Source organism: Misgurnus anguillicaudatus, chromosome 15 (genome assembly GCF_027580225.2).
Source record: "Misgurnus anguillicaudatus chromosome 15, ASM2758022v2, whole genome shotgun sequence".
NCBI classification, from domain to species: domain Eukaryota; kingdom Metazoa; phylum Chordata; class Actinopteri; order Cypriniformes; family Cobitidae; genus Misgurnus; species Misgurnus anguillicaudatus.
Window position 1 is genome coordinate 35773013 of NC_073351.2, and position 27185 is coordinate 35800197.

The following is a 27185-nucleotide window of genomic DNA, read 5'->3' on the forward strand; positions in this document are numbered from 1 at the left end:
AAACAATATTTAAACAGCCATTATAATTGCGCAAATAATATTTAAAGTAAAAAATGAAAGAGAATAAAAAAGGTATACAATACAATAATTTCAAAATGCGGAATTTAACGCGTAATATTCCATAGTCCTGTTAGCTTTACAACTTTAAAGTCCTTTCAATGTTTTAAAATAAATCTTTATTTGAAAATTGAATTGGGCTATACTGGACTTAATCCGAGCCCACTTGCACTTACAACACAAAATAATCAGATTTAAAAAGAAAATATGAAATATGAAGAAGTCGTGAAAGGAAAAAAACATATTTCCCCCACAAATAATTCAAATAAATGTTCAATATAAAAAATGACTTTTTATTGAATTGACACCAAACATCAATGAAATACTTGACAGTAACAATATTGTAACAAAGACAAAATATGTAAAAATAAATAAATAAATAAACCTGACATTTGAGAGTGTTTTTTTTTTAGTTTTACGTCACTCGTCACATGATCTGAAAATACGGAAGTGTTTCTCCTAAAAGACTCGGCTCCTTCAAACACCAGATCAACTGTGTTTTTTACACATTCATGGTCAGGTAAAGTGTTCAATTTTATATTATATTTGTTTCATATCGCTATAGACGTTGATTTTGCTCCCCATTGCGTTTTTCGTCACTGGCGATAGTGGGACGATCGCGTTGTGCAGATCATGAAAATCAGCTGATGTTGATCACATGTTTACAATCTTACAAAAGTGTTCGCACAATATAAGAGCACAATATAAGACGGTTATTTAAAAGTTTTCCAGCCCTGTCTAAAGTCACCTGATTACCTTTAAGTTAAACCTTTAGATCTATTTCACTTTAGCAGTGTTTTTATTTTGCTTTATCACACGAATTCAGACCATTGACAGTGTGTTAGACTTGCATCTGAAATACAGATTGAAAGATTCAGTGGTCCATTTGTGTGCAGGATGACGCAAAAACGTCACCTGGAGGGACAGGTGTACTCTGTACCTCTTATCCAGCCGGATCTCAGGAGGGAAGAGGCTGTGCATCAGATAACTGAAGCCTTGCAGTATCTGGAGACCATATCAACAGATATCTTTACCAGGTAAACACATACAAGCACGACTGTTGGAGTTATCAAGGATCACTTTTTACATGCAAGTACATTAACATCAATGCATTTGTCAGAATGGTTACAGTGCATTCAAGCTTCACATTTTTACCAGTGTGTGTGTTCTCTGGGATTCGAACCCATGACCTTTTGTGCTGCTAATGCAATGTTTCAATTAGTGAGTGTATTAATGATAGCTAATGATTATGTGCAAATCAAGGGAGAGATATACAATGAGTGTGCACGTTTCGTACAAGATGCTGTTGCGTGTGAATGCTCAAATATGCTAATTCCAGCTGAACAGACTGGAAAACCATCCACAGTGTTACCATGACAACATGGCAAGTAAGGGTCCAGGGAACATATTTTTGTGTGTGTGTGATGAAGACGCTGTGCTTTTCTAGGTCAGCACCATTAAGCTGCACGCTCACTGTTCTCTATTCCTATTCTTTTAGTCATTCCTCTCTCATTTTTTCTCTCTTTCCTAATGGCAGGCTTTCAGACTGCATGCAGTGCCGCAGGCTATAAAAGAACGCATCGAATAGCATTATGACTGTACACATGCACAATTACACACTCATTGCGACTGCATTCGGTTTATGGATTCAGGCTTTGGCAGAGCAAACTGTAACAGCTTTTACTGTAAAGAGATCTTTTGCTGTACGGTTGTTTTCGTATATGCAGAATAGACAAATAAAAGTTATAAGTGTCTAGTCAGCAAGATTATTTGATAAGAGCAATTAAAGGCATTACTCAAGATAGATGACATTGTCATAGTGCCACCAAGGTCAAAAGTAGAGGAAAATGCATGAACCTACCTGTGAAAGCCCAGCTAAAGTCATTTTTGTGGTGTACTGTATTTTTTTTTACCTAAAATCATCCTGAATAACAAACATTCTGTAAAAACATAATTGATTTCTTTAATGTTGACTGAGTAAGATCATTTCCAAGATTGAAGTCAATGTGAAGTTAAACTTTAATGCTCCCAATCTCAATATGTGATAATATCATAAATAATTCAGCAGCCATTTAAAAATTAGCTTTAAGAATTACAGTGGCTCGCTTTTTGCCTCCCTACTCTTGTGTTTTGAGTATAATTTAATGGCCAACAAAATAAACGATACTATAAAAGCAAGATAGAAGATGACTTTGGCCTATAGTAATGTTTTTTTAAACACCATTTTTAATGGATATCACGATAATAGTGCTGGACAATAGTTCTATATAAATATATTTCGCTGTATAGTTTTCCCCAATAATGGTAAATATGGTTTCTAAACACATTTCCGATATTTCGATAAACATTACAGCGTCCCGTCACCATGGCCATTCACGTCACGTTTAAAAACGTGTTCATTTCGGGTTAAGGCGCTTCTTCCTTTCTTCTTCCTTCCAAACCTTCAAAGCTTAATAGACTTCAGAATTTTGTAGGTACAGACATTCATTGTGGGTAATATTTGCAGTTTTAAGGCTTTTTTAACATTCATACTGTTATCAGATTTATACCGTATCAATCGAAATTTAGAAGTATACCAAAATGATTCTCACGAAATCCAGACTAAGAAGGTGTCCAGCATCAGATTTTTTTAAAAAGCCCTTGAAGCCCTTTTTATTTTTGCGCATATGAGGTCTGAACTTACTATAAACATTATTTTTAGAGGATTTAAAAATATTTCCTATAAAATTATTTACATTTTTAGATTATCATTATCAAAAATGATCATTACCGCAACATATTACATTAAATATATGCATTTACAAACTCGGTAATGAGAACTAAAAAGTTGTCTAGGTACTATGACAAACAAAATTTCAACTTTTAACTGCTTACCTGGTAGCCATTTTGAGTGTCACAGTCAATTATGTCCCTTCCAACATTTTTTTTTAAATGTTAGTTCAATGAGTGCTTAAACAATGATTGAAAATTGTTGCGGAGGATGAGAACATTTTTCTTGAACACATTTATATTCCTTATTATTGTCTCTACATTTACCAATGATCAACAAATACCACATGTGTCTTTACTGTAAATGTTTATAGAGTATAACATGCACTGAAGCTTTTTATTTTTTAGATTTTTTATTATAAATATTTCCATGTCAAAGAACCCAAATCCAGTCATGGACACATTGCGGTAATGAAAATTTTCCCCTTAAATGTGGAAAAACAACAAAATTGGTTTGTATGATGTCATTTAAAATCATGTGCCCAATAGTACATGAAATGTTTGTAACTGTATGCTTCTTATTTTGATACTTTTACTTTGCATTTACTTTTTTATCAAAATGTTTCATGACACCTCATAAGTCTAATTTTGCGAGAATCACTCACCAGTGATGAAAATGTTGGCCATATCGTCCAGCCCTACACGATAAAATTGTTATCGCCTGTGCTTTGGACATGATGATTGTGTAGTAAACGTCTAATATTGCGACAGCCCCATTTTACACAATTGTGCTGAAAATTCATCTTAAAATACCTAAAAACAAAATGTGCTTTATGCTTTATTAAGTGTTTTATACTTTGACATTGCTGTTTATAGATTTTAAAGTAGACAAAAGGTGTCGTCAATAGTTTTAATTTACTGTTTATCTTGAAATATCATATTTAGGGTTGTCAAAAGATTAATCGCGATTAATCGCATCCAAAATAAAAGTTTGTGTTTACATAACATATGTGTGTGTAGTGTGTATAATTAATATTTATATATAAAAACACACACAGTCATGTATATATTTAAGAAAAATTGGTTATATTTACATATAAAATATTTATATTTCTATATAATATAAATTAAATAAATGTTTATACAGTACATAAATGCAAATATTTCTTAAATATACACATAAATGTGTGTGTATTTATATATACATAATAATTATACACATTGCACACACATATGTTATGTAAACACAAACTTTTATTTTAGATGTGATTAATCATGATTAATCTTTTGACAGCCCTAATCATATTATTTAAGCAACAATTCCTGAAAAAGTTAGTTTTAAATGAGCATTATATTTTTGTGCATTGCAGATCTTAATGTGTTCCTTTGTATAATGCTCAACTTTTTCATTTAATTTGACTTTACCAGGGTGTCCCAAAGTGTGGAGAAGAACCGTGTCCATCTTCAGTCCGTCACAGACAGGATCAAACTGGCTCAGGCCAGAGTCCAGAAGATCAAAGGAAGCAAGAAAGCCACAAAGGTGATGAAACCCCAATGATACACACAAAGACGCTGACAGTGAGTCAGTCTCACAGCGAGAGTTTAAACGGCATGGAAGAAAAAACTATTTTGGGCCACCGTAACTTAGTAACTGTCATGTGATGTAGGGGTATCGTCAAACCTTTCAGGAACACAACTGAGTCAGATTTCACTTTAAAAGGAAAAAGATTCTTACTGAAGTTTGTAATCTTGGGACTTTTAAGACTTTTTCATTGTGACATTGTTTAAAGATAATAAGTGTTTGTGTTGTAATTGTGTGTTTGTGTAGGTTTTCTCCAGTGCCAAATATCCCGCTCCAGAAAAACTGCAGGATTATTCTTCCATTTTCACCGGTGCAGTTGATCCCGCCTCCCAAAAACGGCCTCGCTTTAAAGTTGAGAGCAAGCTCCGCCCACTGGATGACAAGGCCCTAAAGGTGAATAGGTTTTAAACTCCTTCTCCAATTCCTCCAGTTTCTTTTCCCTCCTTGTTAACTTTTTGGTGTATTTGTGTGTTTTGTAGGAGAAGTCAATGTATTTGCCAGTGTACGTGAACAGTAAGCAGCGCTCTGAAGATGAAAAAGAAGAGGGTTTGGGAAGTTTGCCGAGAAATGTAAACTCTGTCAGCTCATTATTGCTGTTCAACACCACAGAAAACCTGTGAGTACACACACCTACACATATTTACTTAGTGTTGTCGGGTAGGCAATGCAACCTTATTGGCATTAATATAATCATTGTTGTGTGTTTTCTCGTGTATAGCTATAAGAAATACGTGTTTCTAGACCCTCTGGCTGGCGCTGTGACTAAAACGCACACCACGTTGAAAACTGAAAAGGAGGACAAACCGTTTGACGCACCGCTGTCAATCACCAAGAGAGAGCAGCTTGAGAGACAGGTGAGGTTTTGAGCTCTCAACGGTTGAATTACACTTATAACCACGGCTGAAAAATGTACAAAAAAATGGGAAATATCAATAAAATTATGTGTAGTTAGTGTTTTAAGTTAATGCAGATAGCAGGTGTTGAGTCAGAGAGTGTGACTGTGCGTTCACACCAGATGCGAATCAAGCGAATAAATCACGCTATTCCTGCGTAGTTGAAAGCTTGAAGATTTTGAGTTAACTTGCGTCATGTGCATGTGAAATTTGTGAATGAAAAATGTTCATCATTTGGGTGTGAAATTCGCGTCATTTGCGCGTGAAATTGGCGTCATTTGCGTGTGAAATTTGCAAGTGAAAATCGTGTAATTTGCGCGTGAAATTTCCGTCATTTGCGTGTAAAATTTGCGTCATTTGCGCGTGAAATTTGCGTCATTTGGGCGTGAAATTTGCGTCATTTTGAAATGTCTATCATTTGTGCGTAAAATTCGCACCATTTGCGCGTGATATTTGCATCATTTGCGTGTGAAATTTGCGTAATTTTGACATGTTCATCATTTGCGCATGAAATTCGCACAATTTGCACGTGAAATTTGCGAGTGAAATTTGCATTATTTGCGTGTGAAATTTGCATCATTTGCGCGTGAAATTTGCGCCATTTGCGCGTGAAATTTGCGTCATTTGCGTGTGAAATTTGCGTCATTTTGAAATGTGTATCATTTGTGCGTAAAATTCGCACCATTTGCGCGTGATATTTGTGTCATTTGCGTGTGAAATTTGCGTCATTTTGAAATGTTCATCATTTGTGCATGAAATTCGCACCATTTGCACGTGAAATTTGCGAGTGAAATTTGCATTATTTGCATGTGAAATTTGCAAGTGAAAATCGTGTCATTTGAGAGTGAAATTTGCATCATTTGCGCGTAAAATTTGCATCATTTGCGTGTGAAATTTGCATCATTTGCGCGTGAAATTTGCGTCATTTGTGCGTGAAATTTGCAGCTTTTGCGCGTGCAATTCGCGTAATTTGCGCATGTAAAAGTATGAAGATGTATTGTACAGCTTCAGGTGTCCACATACAGCAACTGTGATTTTTTCCTTCATTGTTGTTTTGCATTTCTGCCTCCACCCGCTACGTTGTAATCACGTCACTATAGCAAGCTCCTTATTAGTTAACGCGGCGCGAATATCTGCCAAAGTTCAGATTTTTCAACTTGCGTGATATGCGCGTGAAGCGCATCAATTCACACCGCGCATGTATCGCACCGCAGGATGTCTATTGCGTCTTTGCATTGACATAACATGTAAATCACTCGTGCTTAATGCTTTATTTGCGTCTGGTGTAAATGCACCATAATGCTTCCTTAAACCAGAAAGATTTATGTTGGTCAATATAAATCTCATATATCATGCAGCCCAACAATAACATTCACAGTATAAAGATTCACTTCAGTTAATATATTATCAGACATTAAGCCGTCTCTCTTACATGCTCTCTTTCAGACCGCAGAGAATTATTTTTATGTGCCAGATCTGGGTCAAGTGCCAGAGATCGATGTGCCATCCTACCTGCCTGACCTGCCCGGCATCGCAGATGACCTCATGTACAGCGCCGACCTCGGCCCGGGGTTCGCCCCGTCCGTTCCTTCCAGTACCAGCATCCCAGAGCTCCCATCATTTGGGACCGAGCATGACGAGTCTAGTGGATCCGGTAAGATTTAAATCAACATACTGTTACTTTGAGAACTACTTGGTCTGTTTTACATTTGAATTCTGTTTTTCTTAAGACTCTCATTTTAGACTTGAAGCTCCTCCTCCACCTCCTCCTCCGCCTCCTCCACCAGAGCCCATCCATGTGTCAGCCCCGCCCCCTGGATCCTCTCCTGCCGGCCCCCCTCCGCCCCCGCCTCCACCTGCACCAGACAGCACAGGTCAAGCTCCGCCCACAGGTAAGACTAGTGTATAATTTCTGCAATCGCAAAGTTTCCTAAACACTCCCACATCTGCTATTAGTCGTTGTTATAGTGCCACAGAAGCCTCAACACTTACCTAACATTTACCTTCAGGAAGTACAGTTTGAAAAATCTTCCTGGGATATTAAGATAAACCTTCAAAGATATAAAAATTTGTTTGGGGTAGGTGTGGTGAAAGGTGCTCCTAATGAAGTGGTACAGCCGTCTGACGGACGCGCCAGTCTGCTCGAGTCGATCCGGAACGCCGGCGGTATCGGCAGAGCCAAACTCCGTAACGTGAAGGAGCGCAAAATGGAGAAGAAGAAACAGAAGGAACAAGAGCAAGGTCAGAAGTTACGGGTGTAGTATTAAAAGCATGCAGTGTACTATTAGACGGTGTGTCTGTAATTAAAGGCTGTTAATAGCTGTTATTAGTCTAAGAAACTCATTAGTGCTGCTCGTCTCTGCACTTTAACTCATACTGAGAAGGGATTTCAATAACACGAGACTCTTTACTATGGATAAATATATGCATAATAATAATAACAAAATGTATTAATACATAAGGAGTTAATTTTTGTCTTAGCATTGCTGCATACGGTTAAATGCTGTGGTATTTGGAAAGGTCAAATGAGAAATCTACTTTCATTATAGTTGCCCCATTAAGCCTTTTTAAATCTGTTTGACATTTGTTCTAATATTTAATAGTTTGCAAAACAAAAACTTTAAATATGAAAGTCTTGAGCTAAGTTTTTATTACCATTTACGATCTATTAGAAGTAATTACTAATGATTTAGACCTTGCACAAAGGTAAATGCCATGCTGAAGAAGTTCCTTCTAATTCAGTCTTTTCTCACTTATTTCTTCAGTGTAACGCAATGTTTTTCATTTTCCATGAAACACAAGTGTTAAACAAAAGATATTCACAGAATTAAACTAACCGTCATCTTAAATCTTTCAGTTGGAGCAGCGGTCAGTGGTGGAGACCTCATGTCTGATCTCTTTAATAAGTTGGCCATGCGTAGGAAAGGTAAGTCTGAAACAGTTCTGTTGCACTTATAATTATAATCACATTTAAACAGGGTTGGGGAGTAACGGATTACATGTAACAGGTTTACGTAATCAGGATAGAAAAACTAGTAACTGTAATCCATTACATTTATGTAAAAATACAGTAATCAGATTACACTTGTAAAAAAATGTGAATACTTTCAGAATTACAGTGGTTTCATTTAAAATGAAATAAATCATTATTTTGGCATAATAACACTTATTTTCTTCACTAAGCATGCATACGCACAAATTTGTGCGTGAAATGCGCGAACAGATTCATGATTCAACAAAAAGTTTCAAACTAAAATTTCTTCTAAATGTATGCAAAAAATGTAAGAACAAAGAACCTTATAATATATATCTGTGTTATATATTTGATATATATTTTTAGGGATGTAACGATTCAATCACGATTCAATCGCGGTCCTCATTAAAAATGCCTGTCTGAAATCGATTGTGAATCGCAAGGCTGCGATTCTTTGTTTTATGCACAGCTTGTGCCTGTATTACGGCATCTGGTCAGTAGGAAGTCCTTATCAATCTAAAATCATTATGAGTCGGAGTCGTTTATAACGTGCATTTGAAAAAGCAACACTCGTTAAACAAAATCATTCAAAATATTATTTATCATCATGAAAATACCTGAAACAATTTGAAGAACAGCGTATAAATATTCCTGTGTACACATTTCCTGGAATAGCGTTTGTAATGCTACTTCTTGTGTGGCACAAAGGGAGTTTCTGCATGAGAGCGCCCCCTGGCGTTTGGATGTGCCGGGATTTCACCGTAATTCATTCAAATTCATTCATTGAGAAAACGCGCATTTGCACGATTAATCGTTACACCCCTATATATTTTTCCTTGTTCATGATTATTTTGGACGTGTGATTGTTCTTTAGAAGAAATGTCACATTTGTGCATACACATGTTTAGTGAATGAAACCCAGTGTTCTTTCTTAATCTCTTCTTGCAGAGAAATTAAAAACAGATTTAAGCTACAAAAGTAGGCGAACTGCCATTGCCAACGTCCCAGGCCAATTATGGCTTCAGTCAGCATTTTAAAATGAACATATATTTACCTGTAAACATAAAATTGTGTGTTTGTGTGTCCTTAAAGGAATCCATAAGTAATCAGATTACATAACTTTTATATTTTGGTGCTTGGATTAAGTTACTGAATCCTTTTTATGAAGTAATTTGTAACTGTAACAGAATAAGTATTTTTTTGTCTTTTTATTACTACATACATTTAGAGCAAGGTTTCCCAAACTGGGGTTCACAAACCCCTAGGTTCGGGGGGGAATTGCAGGGGGCTCATGAGTTGATGAAAAAAATAAATTACAATTTAATCATAAAATATCATTTAAGTTTATACAATTAAAAGCTAAATAAAACACGGACACTATCTATCCATGTACCAATAAAGGAAAATTTACCAGACCGTAGAAATTTCTTGTTGCACTTAAATGTTGAAAAGTAATTTAGGGCCCTATTTTAACGATCTAAGTGCATTGTCTAAAGCGCACAGCCTAAGTGGGCGTGTCCGATGCTACTTTTGCTAATTTAACGATGGGAAAAATGGTTTATGCACAAGCGCACGGTCTAAAAGGGTTGTTCATATTCTCCTAATGAGTAATGGGAGTGTTTTGGGTGTAACGTGCAATAAACCAATGAAAGTCTTATCTCTCATCCCCTTTAAAAGCCAGTTTTGCTGGCAATATGTCTAATCCCTATTTAGATGACGGACTTCGTAAACTGAAAAACAAAGCGGAGAAAAACACCTTTTTATGATTTATGTTAAAAAATTGTGTTGTTTTACTTGTATTGAAATTGTTATTTTTCGAGTAGAAGTTAAAATCCATTTTCTTTTAGTCATGGAAGTAAAAATAGCAAGCTTTTAATTGCTGTAAATGTATGGCTATCTAAAGAGTCATCACGTACAATAAATCCGTGAGGTAGCATTTAAAAAAAAACAACATTTAAAAACAGATGCATTTGTTTAAAGCAAAGCATTTTACTTACCAGGCTGCAGGTGAAGCAGCTCTTTATGCCTTCTAACGTCTCATCATCGATCCTCATTTATGTCCAAGAGACTCAATAATAATCTTTTACATTTTAATCCTTTAATCTTTTATATTTAAAAGCGTTTTTGTGCTGCTGCTCATTCATGTGTGTGATAAGCAATCTCGTGTTGTCGTCACGTTTATAGACGCATATTTCTAACGCGCTCATTAAATAACAAAAACAACATTGCGCCATAGACTTTAGAGCTGGTTTTTGTTGGTCAATGGCGTAGTCCATTTTAGTTGCCTCAAAATAGTAACGTGCCAACAATGCGCCTGAACACACCTCGTTTTCAGACCAGAACGCGCCCATGGGCGCAAAAATGGGTTTGCTATTTAAACAACGTGGCGCTAAACGTGAAAATTAATGATCATTGCGCCGGGTTGAAACTAGCAAAAGACACTTGCGCGCATTGTGCTGGGTGTATGATAGAGCCCTTAAACTTTTTTTGACTAGTGAGGAGTATAAATTAAGAAATAAATTTGAATGGGCTTAAACTCTTACAGCTTTATTTTAAGAATTCATAGCAACTTCTAACTAGTCAAAAAGTTGCAATGACTTATTAATTCAAGTTGTTTAAACTTAAAACATTTAAGTGCAACAAAGAATTTTTACAGTGCAGATGACAGGTAATGATAACAATAGCGACAGAAAATACTTTAAAACTGATAAATATTTACATGCAAAATGTGTGATTTAGATTATTGAACATTGCTAATTGTTTTTCCTGTGAATTTCTGACAGGTATCTCTGGCAAGGGTCCAGGGGCCGGAGACTCATCAGAAGCACCCGCCGGCACGGGTGGAGCGTTTGCCAGGATGTCTGATGTGATCCCGCCCCTTCCAGCACCACAGCAACCAGCTGCAGATGAAGATGACTGGGAAGCGTAACCATGGTGACCAAGGGTCAGATGGTTTCGTTTAGCTGGTGTAAAACTCAAAGACTCTTATTGAGCCGCAGGAAGATATTGTCCATCCAAGGACAGCTGTGGATGATTTACACTGTGTACTTATTGTAAAGGACAGAAATGTAAGATCTAACCAGAAGGATTATCCTGAAAATGAATTGATTCCTAAATGCAATTAATTTTCAGCTAGGTCTCAAAGGTGCTAAATGTTTGCACACATTTATAAAGGCGAAAACACCTTCGTGAAAGTTAGTTTCACATCAAATTAAACATGATGTAGACTAAGTAGTACAGTCATGTCAATAGATGAGAGTACTGTAATAATTTCTTAGATCATGTGAAAATGTTACATGCCTTTTTAAAACAGTGAACAATTTGCAACGTCTATATCCCTGCATCAGATCATTGTAGATTCATGGGGGATTTCATGTTTTTTAGCTCAGTAAAGACCACACAACAATAAAACACATTTTTCTGTAAATATATTTGAAAAACATTACTGTGCAATTGAAATGAACTGCATTGAGTTTTTACACTATTTACACAGAAATTCATGTTCGTGACAAGAATATACATCATCAACCATCAACATTGAAAACATCTAGTCAAGTCCAGAATTTATATTTCACCAAGTGAGGACTGGAAAGTGAATATAAAGAATGTATTTTGTAATTTTTACATTGTATAAAACACTCATCTCCTGCATTCTGCATCTTTAGTACAGAAAAAATAAACTCATTGTTTAACTCGATCTGAAATGTTGTGTTCTTACAGTTTCACTTACAAACACAGAGACACTTAAAGAGGCGTTTTAATCAGGTCAGGATCTCAGAAACAAATGCTGAACTGCATAACCTGAGGACGGAGATGCTGAACCAAATAATTTACACGTCCCGAGTCGTAACACAAATTCGTGATGCAGAACGAACAAATGGTGAAGCAGTCGATGATCTCCTGTCGGCTCAGACTGGCGGTCTCTGTCGCTTCTCTAAGAAAAACTGAAGGAATGAAATAAACGATTAAGACTGGTGGTTAATCTCCTCATCTAGACAACTTCCTCTTATTCAAACAGATCTACTTACAGAGAACACAGCTGGAAAACACAGACTCATATTAACACCCATCTGTCTCATTAAAACATCACACAGCTGGATAGACCAACACAACACAAGACTGCATTTATATTCATTGCACAGTTTGTCGTTTTAAATCCACTGTGTGTTAGGAATTACCTACAACTTTTGACAGAACTATATGCATACTTTAAAGAGCTACGCAGATCCAAAATCGAAAATGACCTGTATTGCAGTGTGTCATGTAGCTGTCCATCAATGTAAACAATGTGTAAAGTAGTTGAACCAAAAAGTGCACGATTAATAAAGTTATTGGCTTTTAAAGTAGGGAGTCGACTCTGAATCCCTGAAACGAATCGTCATATGGATTGAATCTCCTGCCTGACTTTATCCACGTAATACCAACACTTCGCATAATAATCTCTGCCTACAGCCTTGCCCGCGGGAGAAACGAAAACTATGACCCGCCCACAGCTAGTTAGTGTGTAAACATGCTGTGTTTTCAGTTTGTGTTGTTTTCACTGCCAAAGGATGAAGATATATGAAGAATTAGTGGTTAAAATTACTTTTTCAAGGAGGGATTTACTAGATGTTTGGCTGTGAAGAATCAGTGGTTAAAATTACTTTTTCATAGAGGGATATATTAAACGTTTGGGTGTGAAGAAATAGTGGTTAAAATTACTTTTTCATGGAGAGATTTACTAGACGTTTGGCTGTGAAGAAATAGTGGTTAAAATTACTTTTTCACAGAGCGATTTACTAGACATTTGGCAATAAAAGATGGTTCAGTACCCACTTTATTTGAAACAACATGCGTCTCCTAAACACAACCTGTAAGTATTATTATAGTTACATACTTGCTTAAATGAGTGTAAAAATGTCTGTCTTCATTTTTATAACCTGGATTAATGATGAATGATGTGTATTGATGTCGGTGTTTAAACTCTTAATATACTGTCAGAGAGTCACGTTAGCAAGCGGCTAGCGCATGTGCACTAACTTAGTGTTTACATTTTTTGCTATGGTCCGGTTAGCTTACATACTTGCTTAAATGTTAGTGTCTGTCGTCGTTTTTATTGCTTGGATTAATGATGAATGATGTGTATTGATGTCGATAATGTTTTCTCAGTCAATCCTGTTAGCACTAGGTCAATACATGTTGCACTATTGTTGGTTTGTGCACTGATCTGTGATCTGTACGGAGACTCTGTCAGTTGACCAATCAGAGCAGAGTAGGCTACTGAAAGGTGGGGTTTAGGGAGACCGAGTCGTTGAACGGCTTCACACGAATCGTTTGGGGATCTCTGAGAAATGGGGTAATTTTACATTTTTATTTTTAGAAAATTACAGTGTTTTTTGACCTTGCATGCATTTAAACCTGTTGTCTGGACGCTTAAAATTGGCATCTTACTGGCTCTTTGACAGTATGCATATCTTGGATGGCCCTCTATACAATTGTATTGAGTTGAATTGTATTGTATTGTGTAATGTTTCACAGGCTATTTAAACACATTTTACCTTTCTAATGCTTGCGAATGCAGGACCAAAGCTGGTGTGCGTGCGTGTGCTGGATCGAATCCACTCTGGAAGTTTCTGCAGCGTTCCTGTACGTGAGTAACGGTGGTCACACAGGACAATGCATGCGTAATCACCACGATGACGAATCGCACGCCCTGCGTAAGCAAAGAACAAGTGTAAGACAGTGACATTATCAGCTATAACACATCTCAATAATGTTATGCATGTTTCATATTGTCTGTCTCCACCGCAAGGTGCACTTAATGCAATAATGAATCAAAGGAAGTCTGCTGTGTATGGCTCCACCCACCAATAGACTGATTGACAGCTTTCATGCAAAGATTTTCAATCATTGCTTTCCCTGGACTTTTACCATCTATATGAGGCTGAGACAGGAGAAGAAAGATAAACAATTAGAGATGAGAGATTTGTTTAGTTTGTGACCCGGTTTATGCCATCTCACCATGTTTTTGTCCAGGTACGTCATCTTCTCCTGCAGCTCTGGTGACTTTATGTTGGGATACGGCATTCCAACCATAACAATACATCTAAACACATGCATACATACACTGTTTAATACTTCATTTCATTTAATAAAGACGTTTTTGTAGATAAAATTTCTTGGGTTGTAATGGAAACAGCATTATTGCATTTTTAATCTAATCCATCTGATTGGATCGCCTGGAAGTAAATCACAGTTGATATTTGTCTGTATTTTAATTGTGGAAAACGTAAACGAAAATTACATCACGAAGTATGCAAAATTGTAGTACACCAAGCAGAGTTTTACTCACCTGCCCAGGTCATCGGAGAAGTTGATTCCTTCACTCATCTTTCCTCCGACTACGGAAAATAACAGCGCCCCTGATTGGCCGCCCTCGGCATTAACGCAACGCTGAAATTAAATACAACATGTTACATAAAACAGCCTGATGTCATGTATGTAACATGCATGTACTGATATTTTCATACAACAGACCTGTATAGATTTGGAGTAGTCACTGAGCACTTGCTCGACCTGATTGGCTTTCTTTGGTTCCTGGAATATCTGAAATACAAAACAGCATTGTATCCCTAAGATATTTTAACATACAGTTAATAAAACATTAGTTAAGTATGCAGTTCAGCGTGTACCTTCTTTTTAGTCTGTAAGCGCTGGAGGACTCCAGTAGCCTCCCAGTGTCCCAGAATTCTCTTCTCATATTCGTATGAAGGAAAGAAACAGACCACTCCCCCCGGCACTATGTTACACAGGTTTGATAAAACACGGCCGGTTTCTTCCATCTAACCATGGGTAAACACAAAATCATTCAACTAAACGTGTATATTTTAATTTAATTTATTGTCATTTTACTTTTTTCTTAGTTTTAATGCATTGGTTAATATAAACTAACAATGAACAATACTTCTGCAGCATTTATTAATTTCAGTTCATGTTAATTTCAGCATTTACTAATACAAAAGTTATGTTTACACAAGTTAATGCACAATGAACACAAACAATTGTGTTGACATTAACCAACATTAATCCTTTACTCATCAGTTTATGCTACCTAATGCATTTACTAATGTTAGTTAAAAAACAAATCTGGGGCACCATTCACTTGCATAGTATTATTTTTTCCTGCTATGAAAGTCAATGGTGCCCCAGATCTACTTGGTTACAAACATTCTTAAAAACATCTTTGTGTTCAGAAGAAGAAAGAAATGTATACAAGTTTGGGACAACTTGAGGGTTGAGTAAATGATGACAAAAATATTTAACAACACAACCTTATTGTAAAGCATTGCGCTTTTTTATACCTCATACTCATCCAGTGAGGGGTGAGTATTTTTGTAATTCTACCTGTTTTGCAAAACCTAGAGTGCATTACAATGTATACATTTTATCAGTAGTGTACACTGGGTTTGAACCCGTGACCTTTTGCGCGGGTAACTTAAAGGAGTAGTCCACTTTAAAGATGGGGCCCATTGACTTACCATAGTAGTTTTCCTACTATGAAAAGTCAATGGGCCCCATCTTTAAAGTGGACTCCTCCTTTAATCCTCTACCACTAAGCTATGCAGGAGCACTAACTCACTTACAGTTGACAGACACAAGGACTGATTATTACAAATAAATTTGTTGTGTTTGCATGCAGCCATCTGTGTCGTTTTTGCTTTGTGCGCACACGCGCATGTAAGTTTTACCATCTGTGGCGTGTCCCTGGTTTGAAAAGTGAACTCCAACTGTTGTCCTGAGGGGCCGGTGCAAAGGACTATGGGTAGGATATTCTCAGGAGGTATGACATGACCTGAAGTAAGTACACAACACATTAATACACGGCACTTTAAGCATGGAAAAGAAAACGGATGTAAAACTCACCACACGAGAATTCCAAAATACGATCTTCCGTCACTCCGGCCGAGAACAGAAGCTGCTCTTTAAAATCTGCAACCTATCCATACAAAATTAGCATTGCTTTTACAATGTGTTTGTATTAAAAAATGATTAAAGTAAAGCAGATGTGACACTGTTGTGTATGCGTGTAAACTGACAGGCTGCATGGTTCCTCCGGCGATGATCACGGCCCGGCTCTCCCGTGCGATCTGTGTGAAGTGAACGGCTGCGTTCAGTAAGAGAAACTTCAGGCTGCTCTGAGCAAGACATGCTAGATGATAAAGAGATGGAGATGGGATTATGTGTGAGAGAAAATGTTTAATATAGAGTTGCATTTCTTTGTTCAGATGCTTTTAATTTCCACTAACCCTGTCGCTGTATTACAACTCGTCCGTCTTTGTTGGCGTTCGTGAGAGCAAACAGGAAACTTTCGACCAGCATCATTGGAGAGGCCATCGTGGGTTTGACCTCCGCTGCCACCTGCTGTTCTGAAACCACTACGACACGTATATGTAGGACTGCTGTTTATTTTTTTATTAAAGTGGCATTTAATCATATATATATCGTTGGTGATGGCAAATGTTTGTTAAGGTTAATGATTTACTTTTGCACTACAGACTGAATGACACCTTGAAGTTGTTAAAGAGATGTGTGATGATAGTTGTTAGTGCGCTAATATCATAGCAACTGCATGAAGTAAAACAGATTCAATATACTGATAATGTTTTATATGGGTTTAAAAATGTATTGTGTGTCAAATGTATCCACCATACTATACACAACTATTTGTCGATACATTAGTAAATGTTGACCGTATGATGGGTTTACCTGTTGGGTTGTTTTGCAGCGACTGCAGGTAAAGTCCGAGTCCTTCAATACGACGATTCTCTTTGTTTTTACAGCTGGACTGCGAGTTTATGCCGTTGCCTTCATACTTTTCCACAAATCCACACAACTGCACACAAGATACATCATCATCAGTGTGTGTGTGTGTGTGTGTGTGTGTGTGTTTGTGTGTGTGTGTGTCTTGTTTGTACATTCATGTGCGTGTGTGTTACTTGTTTGTGCGTGCATGTGTGTGTCGTGTGTCTAGTTTGTGCATTTATGTGCGTGTGTGTGTGTGTGTTGTTTGTGCATTTATGTGCATGCATGTGTGTGCGTGCGGGTGTTTGTGTCTTGTTTGTACATTCATGTGCGTGTGTGTCTTGTTTGTGTGTGCATGTGTGTGTCGTGTGTCTTGTTTGTGCGTGCATGTGTGTGTCGTGTGTCTTGTTTGTGCGTGCATGTGTGTGTCGTGTGTCTTGTTTGTGCATTTATGTGCGTGCGTGTGTGTGTGTGTGTGTGTCTTCTTTGTGCATTTATGTGCATGCGTGTGTGTGTGTCTTGTTTGTACATTCATGTTCGTGTGTGTGTCTTGTTTGTGCGTGCATGTGCGTGTGTGTCTTGTTTGTGCGTGCATGTGCGTGTGTGTCTTGTTTGTGCGTGCATGTGTGTGTCGTGTGTCTTGTTTGTGCATTTATGTGCGTGTGTGTGTGTGTCTTCTTTGTGCATTTATGTGCATGCGTGTGTGTGTGTCTTGTTTGTGCATTTATGTGCGTGTGTGTGCGTGTGCATGTGTGTGTCGTGTGTCTTGTTTGTGCATTCATGTGCGCGTGTGTGTTTTGTTTGTGCGTGCATGTGTGTGTCTTGTTTGTGTGTGTATGTGTGTGTCGTGTGTCTTGTTTGTGCATTTATGTGCGTGTGTGTCTTGTTTGTACATTCATGTGCGTGTGTGTGTCTTGTTTGTGCATGCATGTGCGTGTGTGTCTTCTTTGTGCGTGCATGTGCGTGTGTGTGTCTTGTTTGTGCGTGCATGTGCGTGCGTGTGCATGTGTGTGTCGTGACTCGTGTGTCTTGTTTGTGTCACATGTCTTGTTGGTGCATTTGTGTGCGTGTCTTTTTTGTGTTGTGAGTCTTGTTTGTGCGTATGTCGTGTGTGTCATATGTGTGTGTGTGTGCGTTCATGTGCGTTTGTCTATGGACTTTTTAAGACGTCACAATAGTTACCTTTTGGCTGATCATGCTCTTCTCAAAATACTTCTGAACCTTTAAAAGAGAGAAAAACAAAACTTATCCACAAAACATTTACTTTAAATCACTTTCCAGAATGCACTGAAGTTTTGTAATACCTTAAAAAGGTTAATGTTGTCACACTGACCCCTAAACAGGAAGTCATTAATAGTCAGTAGCTCACTTCCTGTTTTAAAAACAAATTCCCAAGCAAAGTCAGATGTTTAAGATCAAATGATAACCAGCAGTAGGAATTTAATGCATGTCAGGTGTTTGTTTACCTGGTTGACAGGACTGAGTATTTGGATTCTGACCCACTTTACCTATTAAGAAAAAAACACTGAGTAAATTATTGCAAAGTAAACAATATACACACAAAACAACAACCTTATTCATCTGACCTCCAAGTGTGCGCACAAGTCCCTCCAAAACAAAGAGAATCTGTTTGATGTACATCAGGTTTTTGGCCTTTAATCGACTTCTGCATGAAACACAAAATTGCAAAAAATAATGACACCCATTTGCCCATTCTTTACATGCATGATTGCAATATACCTCAAAAGATACTTTTTTTTAGTTAATTTTGTACCTGTAGCGCTCACAGTACTGGGAGAGCTGTGAATGAGCCCTGCAAATCTGAAACATACACAGACACTTACTGTATTAGTGACCTGTGATGAATGACTGTGTGTGTATAAGAAGTGTGGTTGTGTTTGTGTACCTGTGCTCCGCTCATTTCTACACTGTGTATGGCTGAGATCGTGTCCGTCAGATTATGAGCCTCGTCGATAATCACAATCTGATCCTTTAGTTTGATCCCAGAAGCTTTGCGAGTGGAAGCATGAAGCAGAGTCTGATAGGGCAACACCACCACCTTTCAACAAGCGAGTAAGATACGTGTGAATATGCATACTTCTTCACTACAAGTATGCAGTAAGAAGTATGTTACCTAAGTGTCATATGTAACGAGAAACATTTGAAAAGCACATGTACAAAAGCTGCAAGAGTTTGATATTGACCTCTCGGCACGTAGTTCATCAAATACTTTAGCTTCAAATTCTTTTAATCACGGCCTCAGATCATTCAGAAATAGGTTAACCGAATATATTAGGACATTTTTTAGGATCATTTTACCTTTATTCAGAAAGGACAGTGAAGATTAACTAGAGAATTTTTCCATGACCTTAAAGGGTTTTGCAGTGAAAGGCAGTCAGATTTGTTAAATACTAGGGCTGTCAAAAGATCGCATACAAAATGAATGTTTGCATGTTACAATGTGTGTATTGTGTGTAATTTTTAAGAAAAATGTTATATGTGTATATATTTTTACATTTATATATAATATTTAAATCTAATAATAAATCTAAAAAATCTATCAAAATAAATAATTATATCAAAATAAAAAAATAATAAAATCTAAATAAATAAATAGCAAAATTTAAATAAATAAAACAAAATAATTTTTTTTAAAATCAAAATAAATAAATCAAAATAAAATAAATAAAATCAAAATAAATAAATAAACAAGTCTAAATAAATAAAGGAAAATAAATATAAAAATAAAACAATTATAAAATCTAAATAAATAAATGAAAATAAAAAATAAATCAAAATAAATAAATAAATCAAAATAAATAAATAGAAAAATCTAATTAAATAAATCTAAATAAATAAATATATCAAAATAAAAAATTATAAAATCAAAATAATAAAATCTAAATAAATAAGTAAATCTAAACAAATAAATATATAAAATCTAAATAAATAAATCTAAATAAATAAATATATAAAATCTAAATAAATAAATCTAAATAAATAAATAAATAAATAGAAAAATCTAAATAAATAAATATAATCAAAATAAATAAATCAAAATAAATGAATCAAAATAAATAAATAGAAAAATCCAAATAAATAAATAAATCAAAATAAATAAATAAAATCAAAGTAATTAAATCAAAATAAATAAATAAATCAAAATAAATAAATAGAAAAATTCAAATAAATAAATCGAAATAAATAAATAAACACACACACATGTAATGTTTTTAAAAATACATACATACATACATGCATGCATGTGTGTGTATTTATATATATAGAAAATAATTACACACAGTACACATGCATATATATTATGCAAACACAAACTTTTATTTTGTATGCAATTCAAAATGATTAAAATTAGTGAAAATTAGGCATTTTAATTATTGACTAATAACCTTTTCATTGTCATTAAAGTGAAATTACCTAACCCAAACAAGTCTGATAAAATACTTACAAAAAAGTGAGTTCATTTTATATTAAGAGTGTGGATGTATTTAAACAGGTGTGTGTGTGTGTGTGTGTGTGTGTGTGTGTGTGTGTGTGTGTGTGTGTGTGTGTGTGTGTGCGTGCGTGAACCTGAGCTGCAGGTATGGCCATGCGTGTGCTGTAGTAAGGACACGTGTGTGTGTCTCGCCCGTGCTGTAGGAGTTGTTCGACGTCTCGCACCTTCACCAGCACCTCGTCCCTCATCGACATCAAATTCTCAAAACCCGAGAAGGGACACGTCGCTTTGGCAACACCGCGGCGCCGCTTCGGCTCTAAGTCTGACGCCTTTTCTCGTTTATCTGCAGATGGAGGTCAGAAGTACAGTACGTTTAACACTTACATCATTGTGCTAAAATGACTAATCTCATGATCTAATCTGTCTATCATTCACAAACATCAACAACGCTGCGTTTGAATTGGCAGACGGTGTGTTTGTGTTTCTGACCGTGTTTGTTTTTCTGCATTTCCAAACAGCGATCATTCATCATTTGGACATTTCCGAGCCGCACAACCTCTGGATTAACGCACAGGTTCTGAAATGGGGAAAAATAAAACACACACACATATGCACATCATGATTAATGCATCAATGTGTTTATGTTAATACTGTAATGTTGAAACTGGCAAAGTCGTGCTTGCCAAGCCAAACATCAATATTGCCATCAGTCATACTCACAAAATTAGTTCATAGCCTTAATCTTAAGTATACAAGTTAGACGCATAACTGATCCAGCATGTTTGAGTCACAGACATGAATGGTGTGGCTTGTTGAAAAGCAATTTTAACTTTGGCAATGCAAATTTACATTGAATGACAAGGTGGGTACCTGTCTGGAGCCCAGACTGACCAATCGAACACTGTCCCCATAAGGACTCTTCTGTACCTCGTGCACAAACTGTGCCAGCTGTGAATGAGTTCTGCTACAATAATAAATCTACAGACAAAAACAAACATTACATGCGCAAATATCTCTTAATTCACCATCTCAGGGAGAAAGACTGAACGTGCACCTTCGTGACATGATCCTCTTCTAGATCTTCATCATCATCATCATCCTCACACAGCCTGGGGGGCAACAGAATCAGAACATGAAGAATACTGGAGGACAAAACCACTCAGTCATTTCTTCATCGTATCTATACCTGCTTTTGGGTGTGGCCTCCTCATCGCTCTCATATTCTGCTACGATAAGCCCCTCCTCTTCTGGGTCATGTGTTTCTGACTCCGCCCCCTCTTTGCTAAGCTGCAGTAACTTTACAGTCTCATCATCCTCAGTGGCCTGTTGAAGTACAATAAGTAACCTGGTATAGTCACTGGGGAAGTTTGGTACCATATCCACTAGGGGTGTACCGATACATCCATATGGATCGATTCATTGATTATATTTCTAATGATACAATCAGCAAATGAAAGTGAAGCAGCAGCAAAGCGGTTGTAGCAAGGAAAACACAGCAAAGAAACCGGATACGAGCATGAGTTTAGCACTGCAGGTATTATTGTCCATGCAAAATGCAGTGTTAATTTTTTTTTAAAGAAAAATCTCTCAAAAGAGACGACTGCAGCAGTTGTTTGACTGTTAAATCTGAAGTTGTGTGACAGATCAAATGCTTACGTTTAACCACTTCATTTTTTTTATTTTAAAGGTATTGCGGAGGATTTTCTTTTTCCGGGTGGATCATCAAGACTATTGGTCCTCCTAGCAATTGCATTTTTTTTAAAAGTGTAGTAGGCGGTTCTTTTCTAAAATTCGAGAAAATCCTCCGCTACACCTTTAATTTATTTTTCAATTTAATCGTTTTTTCCAACAACTACCTCGGTGATTGTCACTATTGCAAAATACTACAAAACTTTGACCGTTGCCATCATAAGCTTGATTTTATGTGACATTTTTCATTATTCATTTTTCTTTATTTAAAAAAAAAAAGTGTTGTTTGTTTGTTGTTGTAAATGTTCCAACTGGGACCCCAAATAGTTTAATTAAACGTTCATGTTATATATGTTTGCATTTGTAAGTAATTAAAAATGTAACTGCTTAATTAGGCACGTGATATAAAATATCGATAAATTAATCAAAACGAATCGTAATTGCATCGAAGAAGCGTTTCACGTATCCAGGTCCGGCCCTTCCAACAGGCAATGCAGACAAGGGGCTCCAAGACAAGACGAGGGCCCTCCAAGCATAAAAATAATTTTGTCAGGATAAACAGCATAAACTCTCCAAACAACAATCGACAGTAGGGCTGGGCGATTTGTTCCCATAAAAAATCTGTGATTTTTTTATAAAAAGCTCCATTTATGATTCGATTCGATTTTTCCCCGCCCCCATTTAAAACAAAATAATTGCAAACTGTACATATATTTTAAAAATATATATATTTATTATATTTAATTAAAATGCATCAACATCAAATTTATTATTTTTTTGAAAGGAGCTGCCCTCTTTCGCCGGCTGTTTTTGCCATGTTGTTTGTGTATGCATGCGCTGCCCTCGGTAGAGGGGAGGGGCTGAGGGCTGCGCCGCAGGGAGCGTGCTACGGAAATGCTGAAGGAAGATTTGGCGAATGCAAAATGTATGTACTGCGCTATACTGCAGAGGGGGAGAAAAAAAAATAGATTTTTTTTGAAAATATGAATCGATTTGACCTACCAACTCGATTTTAAAATCAAATCGATTTTTTCTAATCGACAGTACAATGAAAATAAATACAAAACATCATTATAAATAAAGACAGAAAACATTTGCAAAATTGGAGCATAATGTTAAAGGTGCAGAAGAATGTAAAATTGTATTTATGTAGACATAGATTAATAATACGAGTTCTGTACATGGTAAAGACATATCGTGAAATCAATTTTTTTTAAAAACGAATTGAATTTAGCATTTTTAATTCCACCATGCAATTATTTATGGCTGTTTAATTCATGTAAAGCTACGTCGTTATTGGGACAGGATTTGATGGATCAGTTTACGTGACTCTGTGAGTTCGTCTCTAGCTGCATACATTGCATATCAGGCATTTATAATACGTATCTTTTATGTTAAATAAGTTGATTAATTAAAGCAAAGTAAGTATACTCAAAGACCTTTTAATGAAGTCGCATCTTTCCACCGTCATATTTGCTGTGCATGCTGTTGTTGTTGTCTCTTCTTCTCACGCTGCATTCAGACAAGCGCGAGTGATTTCAGTGTTAAGTCAATGTAAAGACACGTTGACGCGCGTTTGGAGGTCTCGTTGCGCGAATGAGGCGCTTAGCACGGCACGGTAGACGCGATTCCGCCTTATTCACGCGTCTAGTCTACAATGAAGCGAGTAAACTCAAATTGTTCAAGCGCCAAACTAGATGCAGTAGACGCAAATTTGACGCCTCAAACGCGGCTGGTGTGAACCCACAGTCAGATGCTCGTCCAGTGTGCAATTCTCAAAATAGCCACAAAATGGAGGCGTTTATTGGTCAATCCGATAGTACAAAACCGATATCCGATAATGGGAAAATGCCTAAATATCGGGAAACAGATATCGGTCGATCTCTACTTAGTATGTTGCACTTAATAAAACTTCTACACTTAAATATATCAATTGTAATTTTTGTGTTTTAATTTCACTTGTCACATTGCAGTGCTATGACAATTTTTACACCAGTGGGGCCCATTTCATGGTCTCGCCTAGGGCAGTGGTTCCCAAACTTTTTCAGCATGCGCCTCCCCTTGTGTATGGTTTCCTTTGCGGCCCTCCAAAGAAAATGTGTGACAAAAAACTGTTCTACTCAACATTTTAATAAAATAAAAAAAACATTAAATTATACAAAAAAGTAGTGCTTTTGGTTAATAGCCCTATTTTTTTTTAGGTTTAATTACACAGAATTCATGTTAAATTAATGTATTTCATAAAATGTCATAAAACTGGGGCCCCCCTGGCACCATCTCGTGGCCCCCAGTTTGACTGTCATCATAGTTTGAATGTCAACGTGGCCCCCACGTTGGCTGTCATCATAGTTTATGAAAATTTATGTAACAGTTAAATCAAGGTAACCTTCTACTTTTTACCGTGCAATACTCACTTTTCTCTTCATGGCATATCTGAGCTGAGCGTTGTGTCTGATCATCTCCAGTCGCTCCTCTCTCTTCTTTCTTTTCAGTTCTTCATCCTGAATTACGGTTGACAGTTTTACACTCCGTACAAGCATATGGCTGATCTGTACAAGGACAAATAACATGTTCATACCTTTAACTTATTCACCATGTCTCTCTCTGCCTTCTTCTGGACAAACTCAGACACCCAGTCAGGCTCTGATGCTTCACTGCTCTTCTTCTCTTTCCCATCATCACTCCCTTTCTCCAAACCTTCAGTATCCAGAAGTTTGGCAGCCTCTTGTTTCTTCTCCTCGTGATCTCTCAGCCATGTCAATGCACCACAGATTAGACTTAGAGACTTTCCCTGGAATTTAAAGCAAAGTTAAGACACGTGTAACAGTAGGTAAGTTACAGTAAATCATTCGTTTGGCAGACTGACCGTGCCAGTTGGACTCTCAAATATCCCAACTTTCCCCTGATCCAAAGCAGTGTAAAGAGACTCCATAAAGCGCTCCTGGATGGGATAAGGTTGGAAGGGGAATGGAAACCGACCACTGTCACTCTCCATAATATGGGTTGAGAATTAGCACATAAACTATGCTAGTTACAATAAACTGCTCACAATTTCAACAGTACATCAGCTCAGTTCGTGTATATAAAGCCGCTTAAATTTGAGGACGAGATCTCAAATTACTATAAAACGCAACGATACGACATGATAATACAATGATGAAGAAAACAGCGTAAACTTCCTCGAACAAACGCGCCAGTCTTCTCCCTCAGCCAATCAAAACGAGAGAAACCTCTTACAGATTAGGGACGCACGTCAAATTTCAGTCTCTCGCAAAGGCGAAAAACACTACAAAATTACATTTGCTAATGTTAAACTTTAAATTATTAAAAAATTTGATTTTTCTTTCTGTACACATTATGTACAGCATTTACATTTTTTGAATACTGTTCCTTATGAAAATTTACGATGGTTTTATTGTGGTAAATAACCATTTGTAGTAACCATGTTTTTTTTTTTGTATATTACTACCAGCAAATTGTTTTAATACACTAACCATGGTTTAACTATGGTTTTTGAAAACTATTGTTGTCAAACTGTTTTTTACTACAGTAAACATGTTTGTTTGGTTTTAACTCTACTAAAACCATGGTTAATTTTCCTAAGGGGTAAACTGTACCGGAAAAAATATATAACAATACAAATACTCAATATTATCCACCTTTTTTTCAAACGCAGAAGTAAGCAATGTATTCGCCTTTTTTTGTGAAATGTCTATTTTAAAGGCACACCAGGCAAGTCTGAGTATTATTTCTCTACTAGCTCCCCCCAGTGTCGGGGAGTAAATGCTTTCTATATCTGAGACTTTACCAGACTGAAGGACACCGGGTCGGATACAGCGAACTTGCAAGTGGGGTATTCTTCCTACAGACGGTAGGGGCGGGCGAGAGGGTCTTCATTCGTCATGTAATGAGTCATTTAACCATATACCGACTTACGAAGATGATTTATTAACATAAAAATGCTGCCTTGTGTCCCTTTAATAGTCGGAGGTAGATAGGATATGGGTGGGCGATAAACCGGTAAATATAATAAACCAATAGAGATTTTCAACTATCCTTTCTATCAAGGTTACGCGCCTACATCACGTTGCTGTGCACCTGGTCAAGAAAATTTAACGTTTGTACATGTATTAAAGCACCGCTGTTTTAAACAAGTGATTTTAAGCCATTGAAACACAAACAACAGAGCTATATGAACACGCTGTTTTTGTGTGAGAGGAGCATGCAAGTCACGGATCAACTGCTCATTAAGCTCGCGAACATTTTTGTCAATTTATTTGCCCTAAATACATATATGCGTCAAAATTCCCGTCTTTGCTAGTTTCCTCATAAAAATTACAATTAAGGGCTTAAGAGAAAGTAAACAGTTGAAATAAAAAAAACACATGTGTAACAGTAGACTGGATTTGGACATTGGTCTTAAAGGGGAAGTTACCTAATTTTGTCTGTCTGTTACTCATGTTTTTGTGAAAATCTCTCACTGCTCTTGACTAACTCACTTTTCTGCCTTTAAATATATATATATATAATGTACATCATTCTTTTATTACTGGCTGTTTATATTTCAGTGAGCTTGAATTTTGTCTTTTTTATGCATGTATAAGTTTTTTGTGAAAATTATGAAAATTCTATGGCATTAATTATTTTGATAACATAAAAACCTTATTAAAGATAAAAAACCTCTACTGTGATACATATCGTTATCATGATATAAAATAAATCCTATCGTGAAATAAAATTTTGGTCATATCGCCCACCCCTACTGTCAACCCTTCCATTTTCCCCAGGATTCTCGCATATTTTACCATTCTATCCCACAAACATCCAGTTTTTTTTTAAATTCCAGTCTTTCTCCCGTATTTTTTTTTTTCTATAAAAATATCCCAATGGGCATATTTGATACATCCCTTGCAGATTCAGGAGAGCTACACAACAAATTGAAAAAGCTATCCCCCATCTGTTCTCTTACCTAGGGGTTTTCAAACTGTGGATCAGGACACACTAGTGAGTCACACAAAGTCACTTGGTTGTTGTAGTGAATGACCT

The 27185-nt window shown here is 36.6% G+C and overlaps 2 protein-coding genes across 4 annotated transcripts; one reads left to right on the forward strand and one right to left on the reverse strand.

Moving 5' to 3' along the window:
• The first annotated feature begins 445 nt into the window (after positions 1–445).
• On the forward strand, positions 446–11912 carry wash1 (WAS protein family homolog 1). The gene is made up of 11 exons (XM_055173854.2): positions 446–577; positions 954–1094; positions 4195–4306; positions 4595–4741; positions 4828–4964; positions 5067–5202; positions 6688–6895; positions 6972–7133; positions 7324–7482; positions 8099–8167; positions 10999–11912. Exons 1-11 carry the CDS (start codon positions 570–572, stop codon positions 11142–11144), a joined length of 1425 nt encoding a protein of 474 aa, XP_055029829.1. The 5' UTR covers positions 446–569; the 3' UTR covers positions 11145–11912.
• On the reverse strand, positions 11627–25351 carry ddx11 (DEAD/H (Asp-Glu-Ala-Asp/His) box helicase 11). 3 transcript variants are annotated; one of them, XM_073853888.1, is made up of 27 exons: positions 25189–25342; positions 25006–25080; positions 24718–24930; positions 24554–24640; positions 21637–21773; positions 21505–21559; positions 21321–21428; positions 20940–21027; positions 20585–20793; positions 18903–19055; positions 18771–18817; positions 18583–18662; positions 18463–18504; positions 18301–18368; positions 18179–18217; positions 16961–17087; positions 16501–16629; positions 16291–16403; positions 16118–16190; positions 15943–16046; positions 14887–15036; positions 14732–14800; positions 14547–14647; positions 14216–14300; positions 14063–14138; positions 13753–13907; positions 12211–12309 (listed from the first exon to the last, which is right to left on the reverse strand). In XM_073853888.1, exons 2-27 carry the CDS (start codon positions 25069–25071, stop codon positions 12226–12228), a joined length of 2658 nt encoding a protein of 885 aa, XP_073709989.1. In that variant the 5' UTR covers positions 25072–25080; positions 25189–25342; the 3' UTR covers positions 12211–12225. The 3 variants fall into 3 exon arrangements, with proteins under 3 accessions (XP_055029828.2, XP_073709989.1, XP_055029827.2); XM_055173853.2 differs by lacking the exon at positions 12211–12309 and adding an exon at positions 11627–12159 and having other exon boundaries at positions 25006–25350; XM_055173852.2 differs by having other exon boundaries at positions 25006–25351.
• Positions 25352–27185: the final 1834 nt, after the last annotated feature.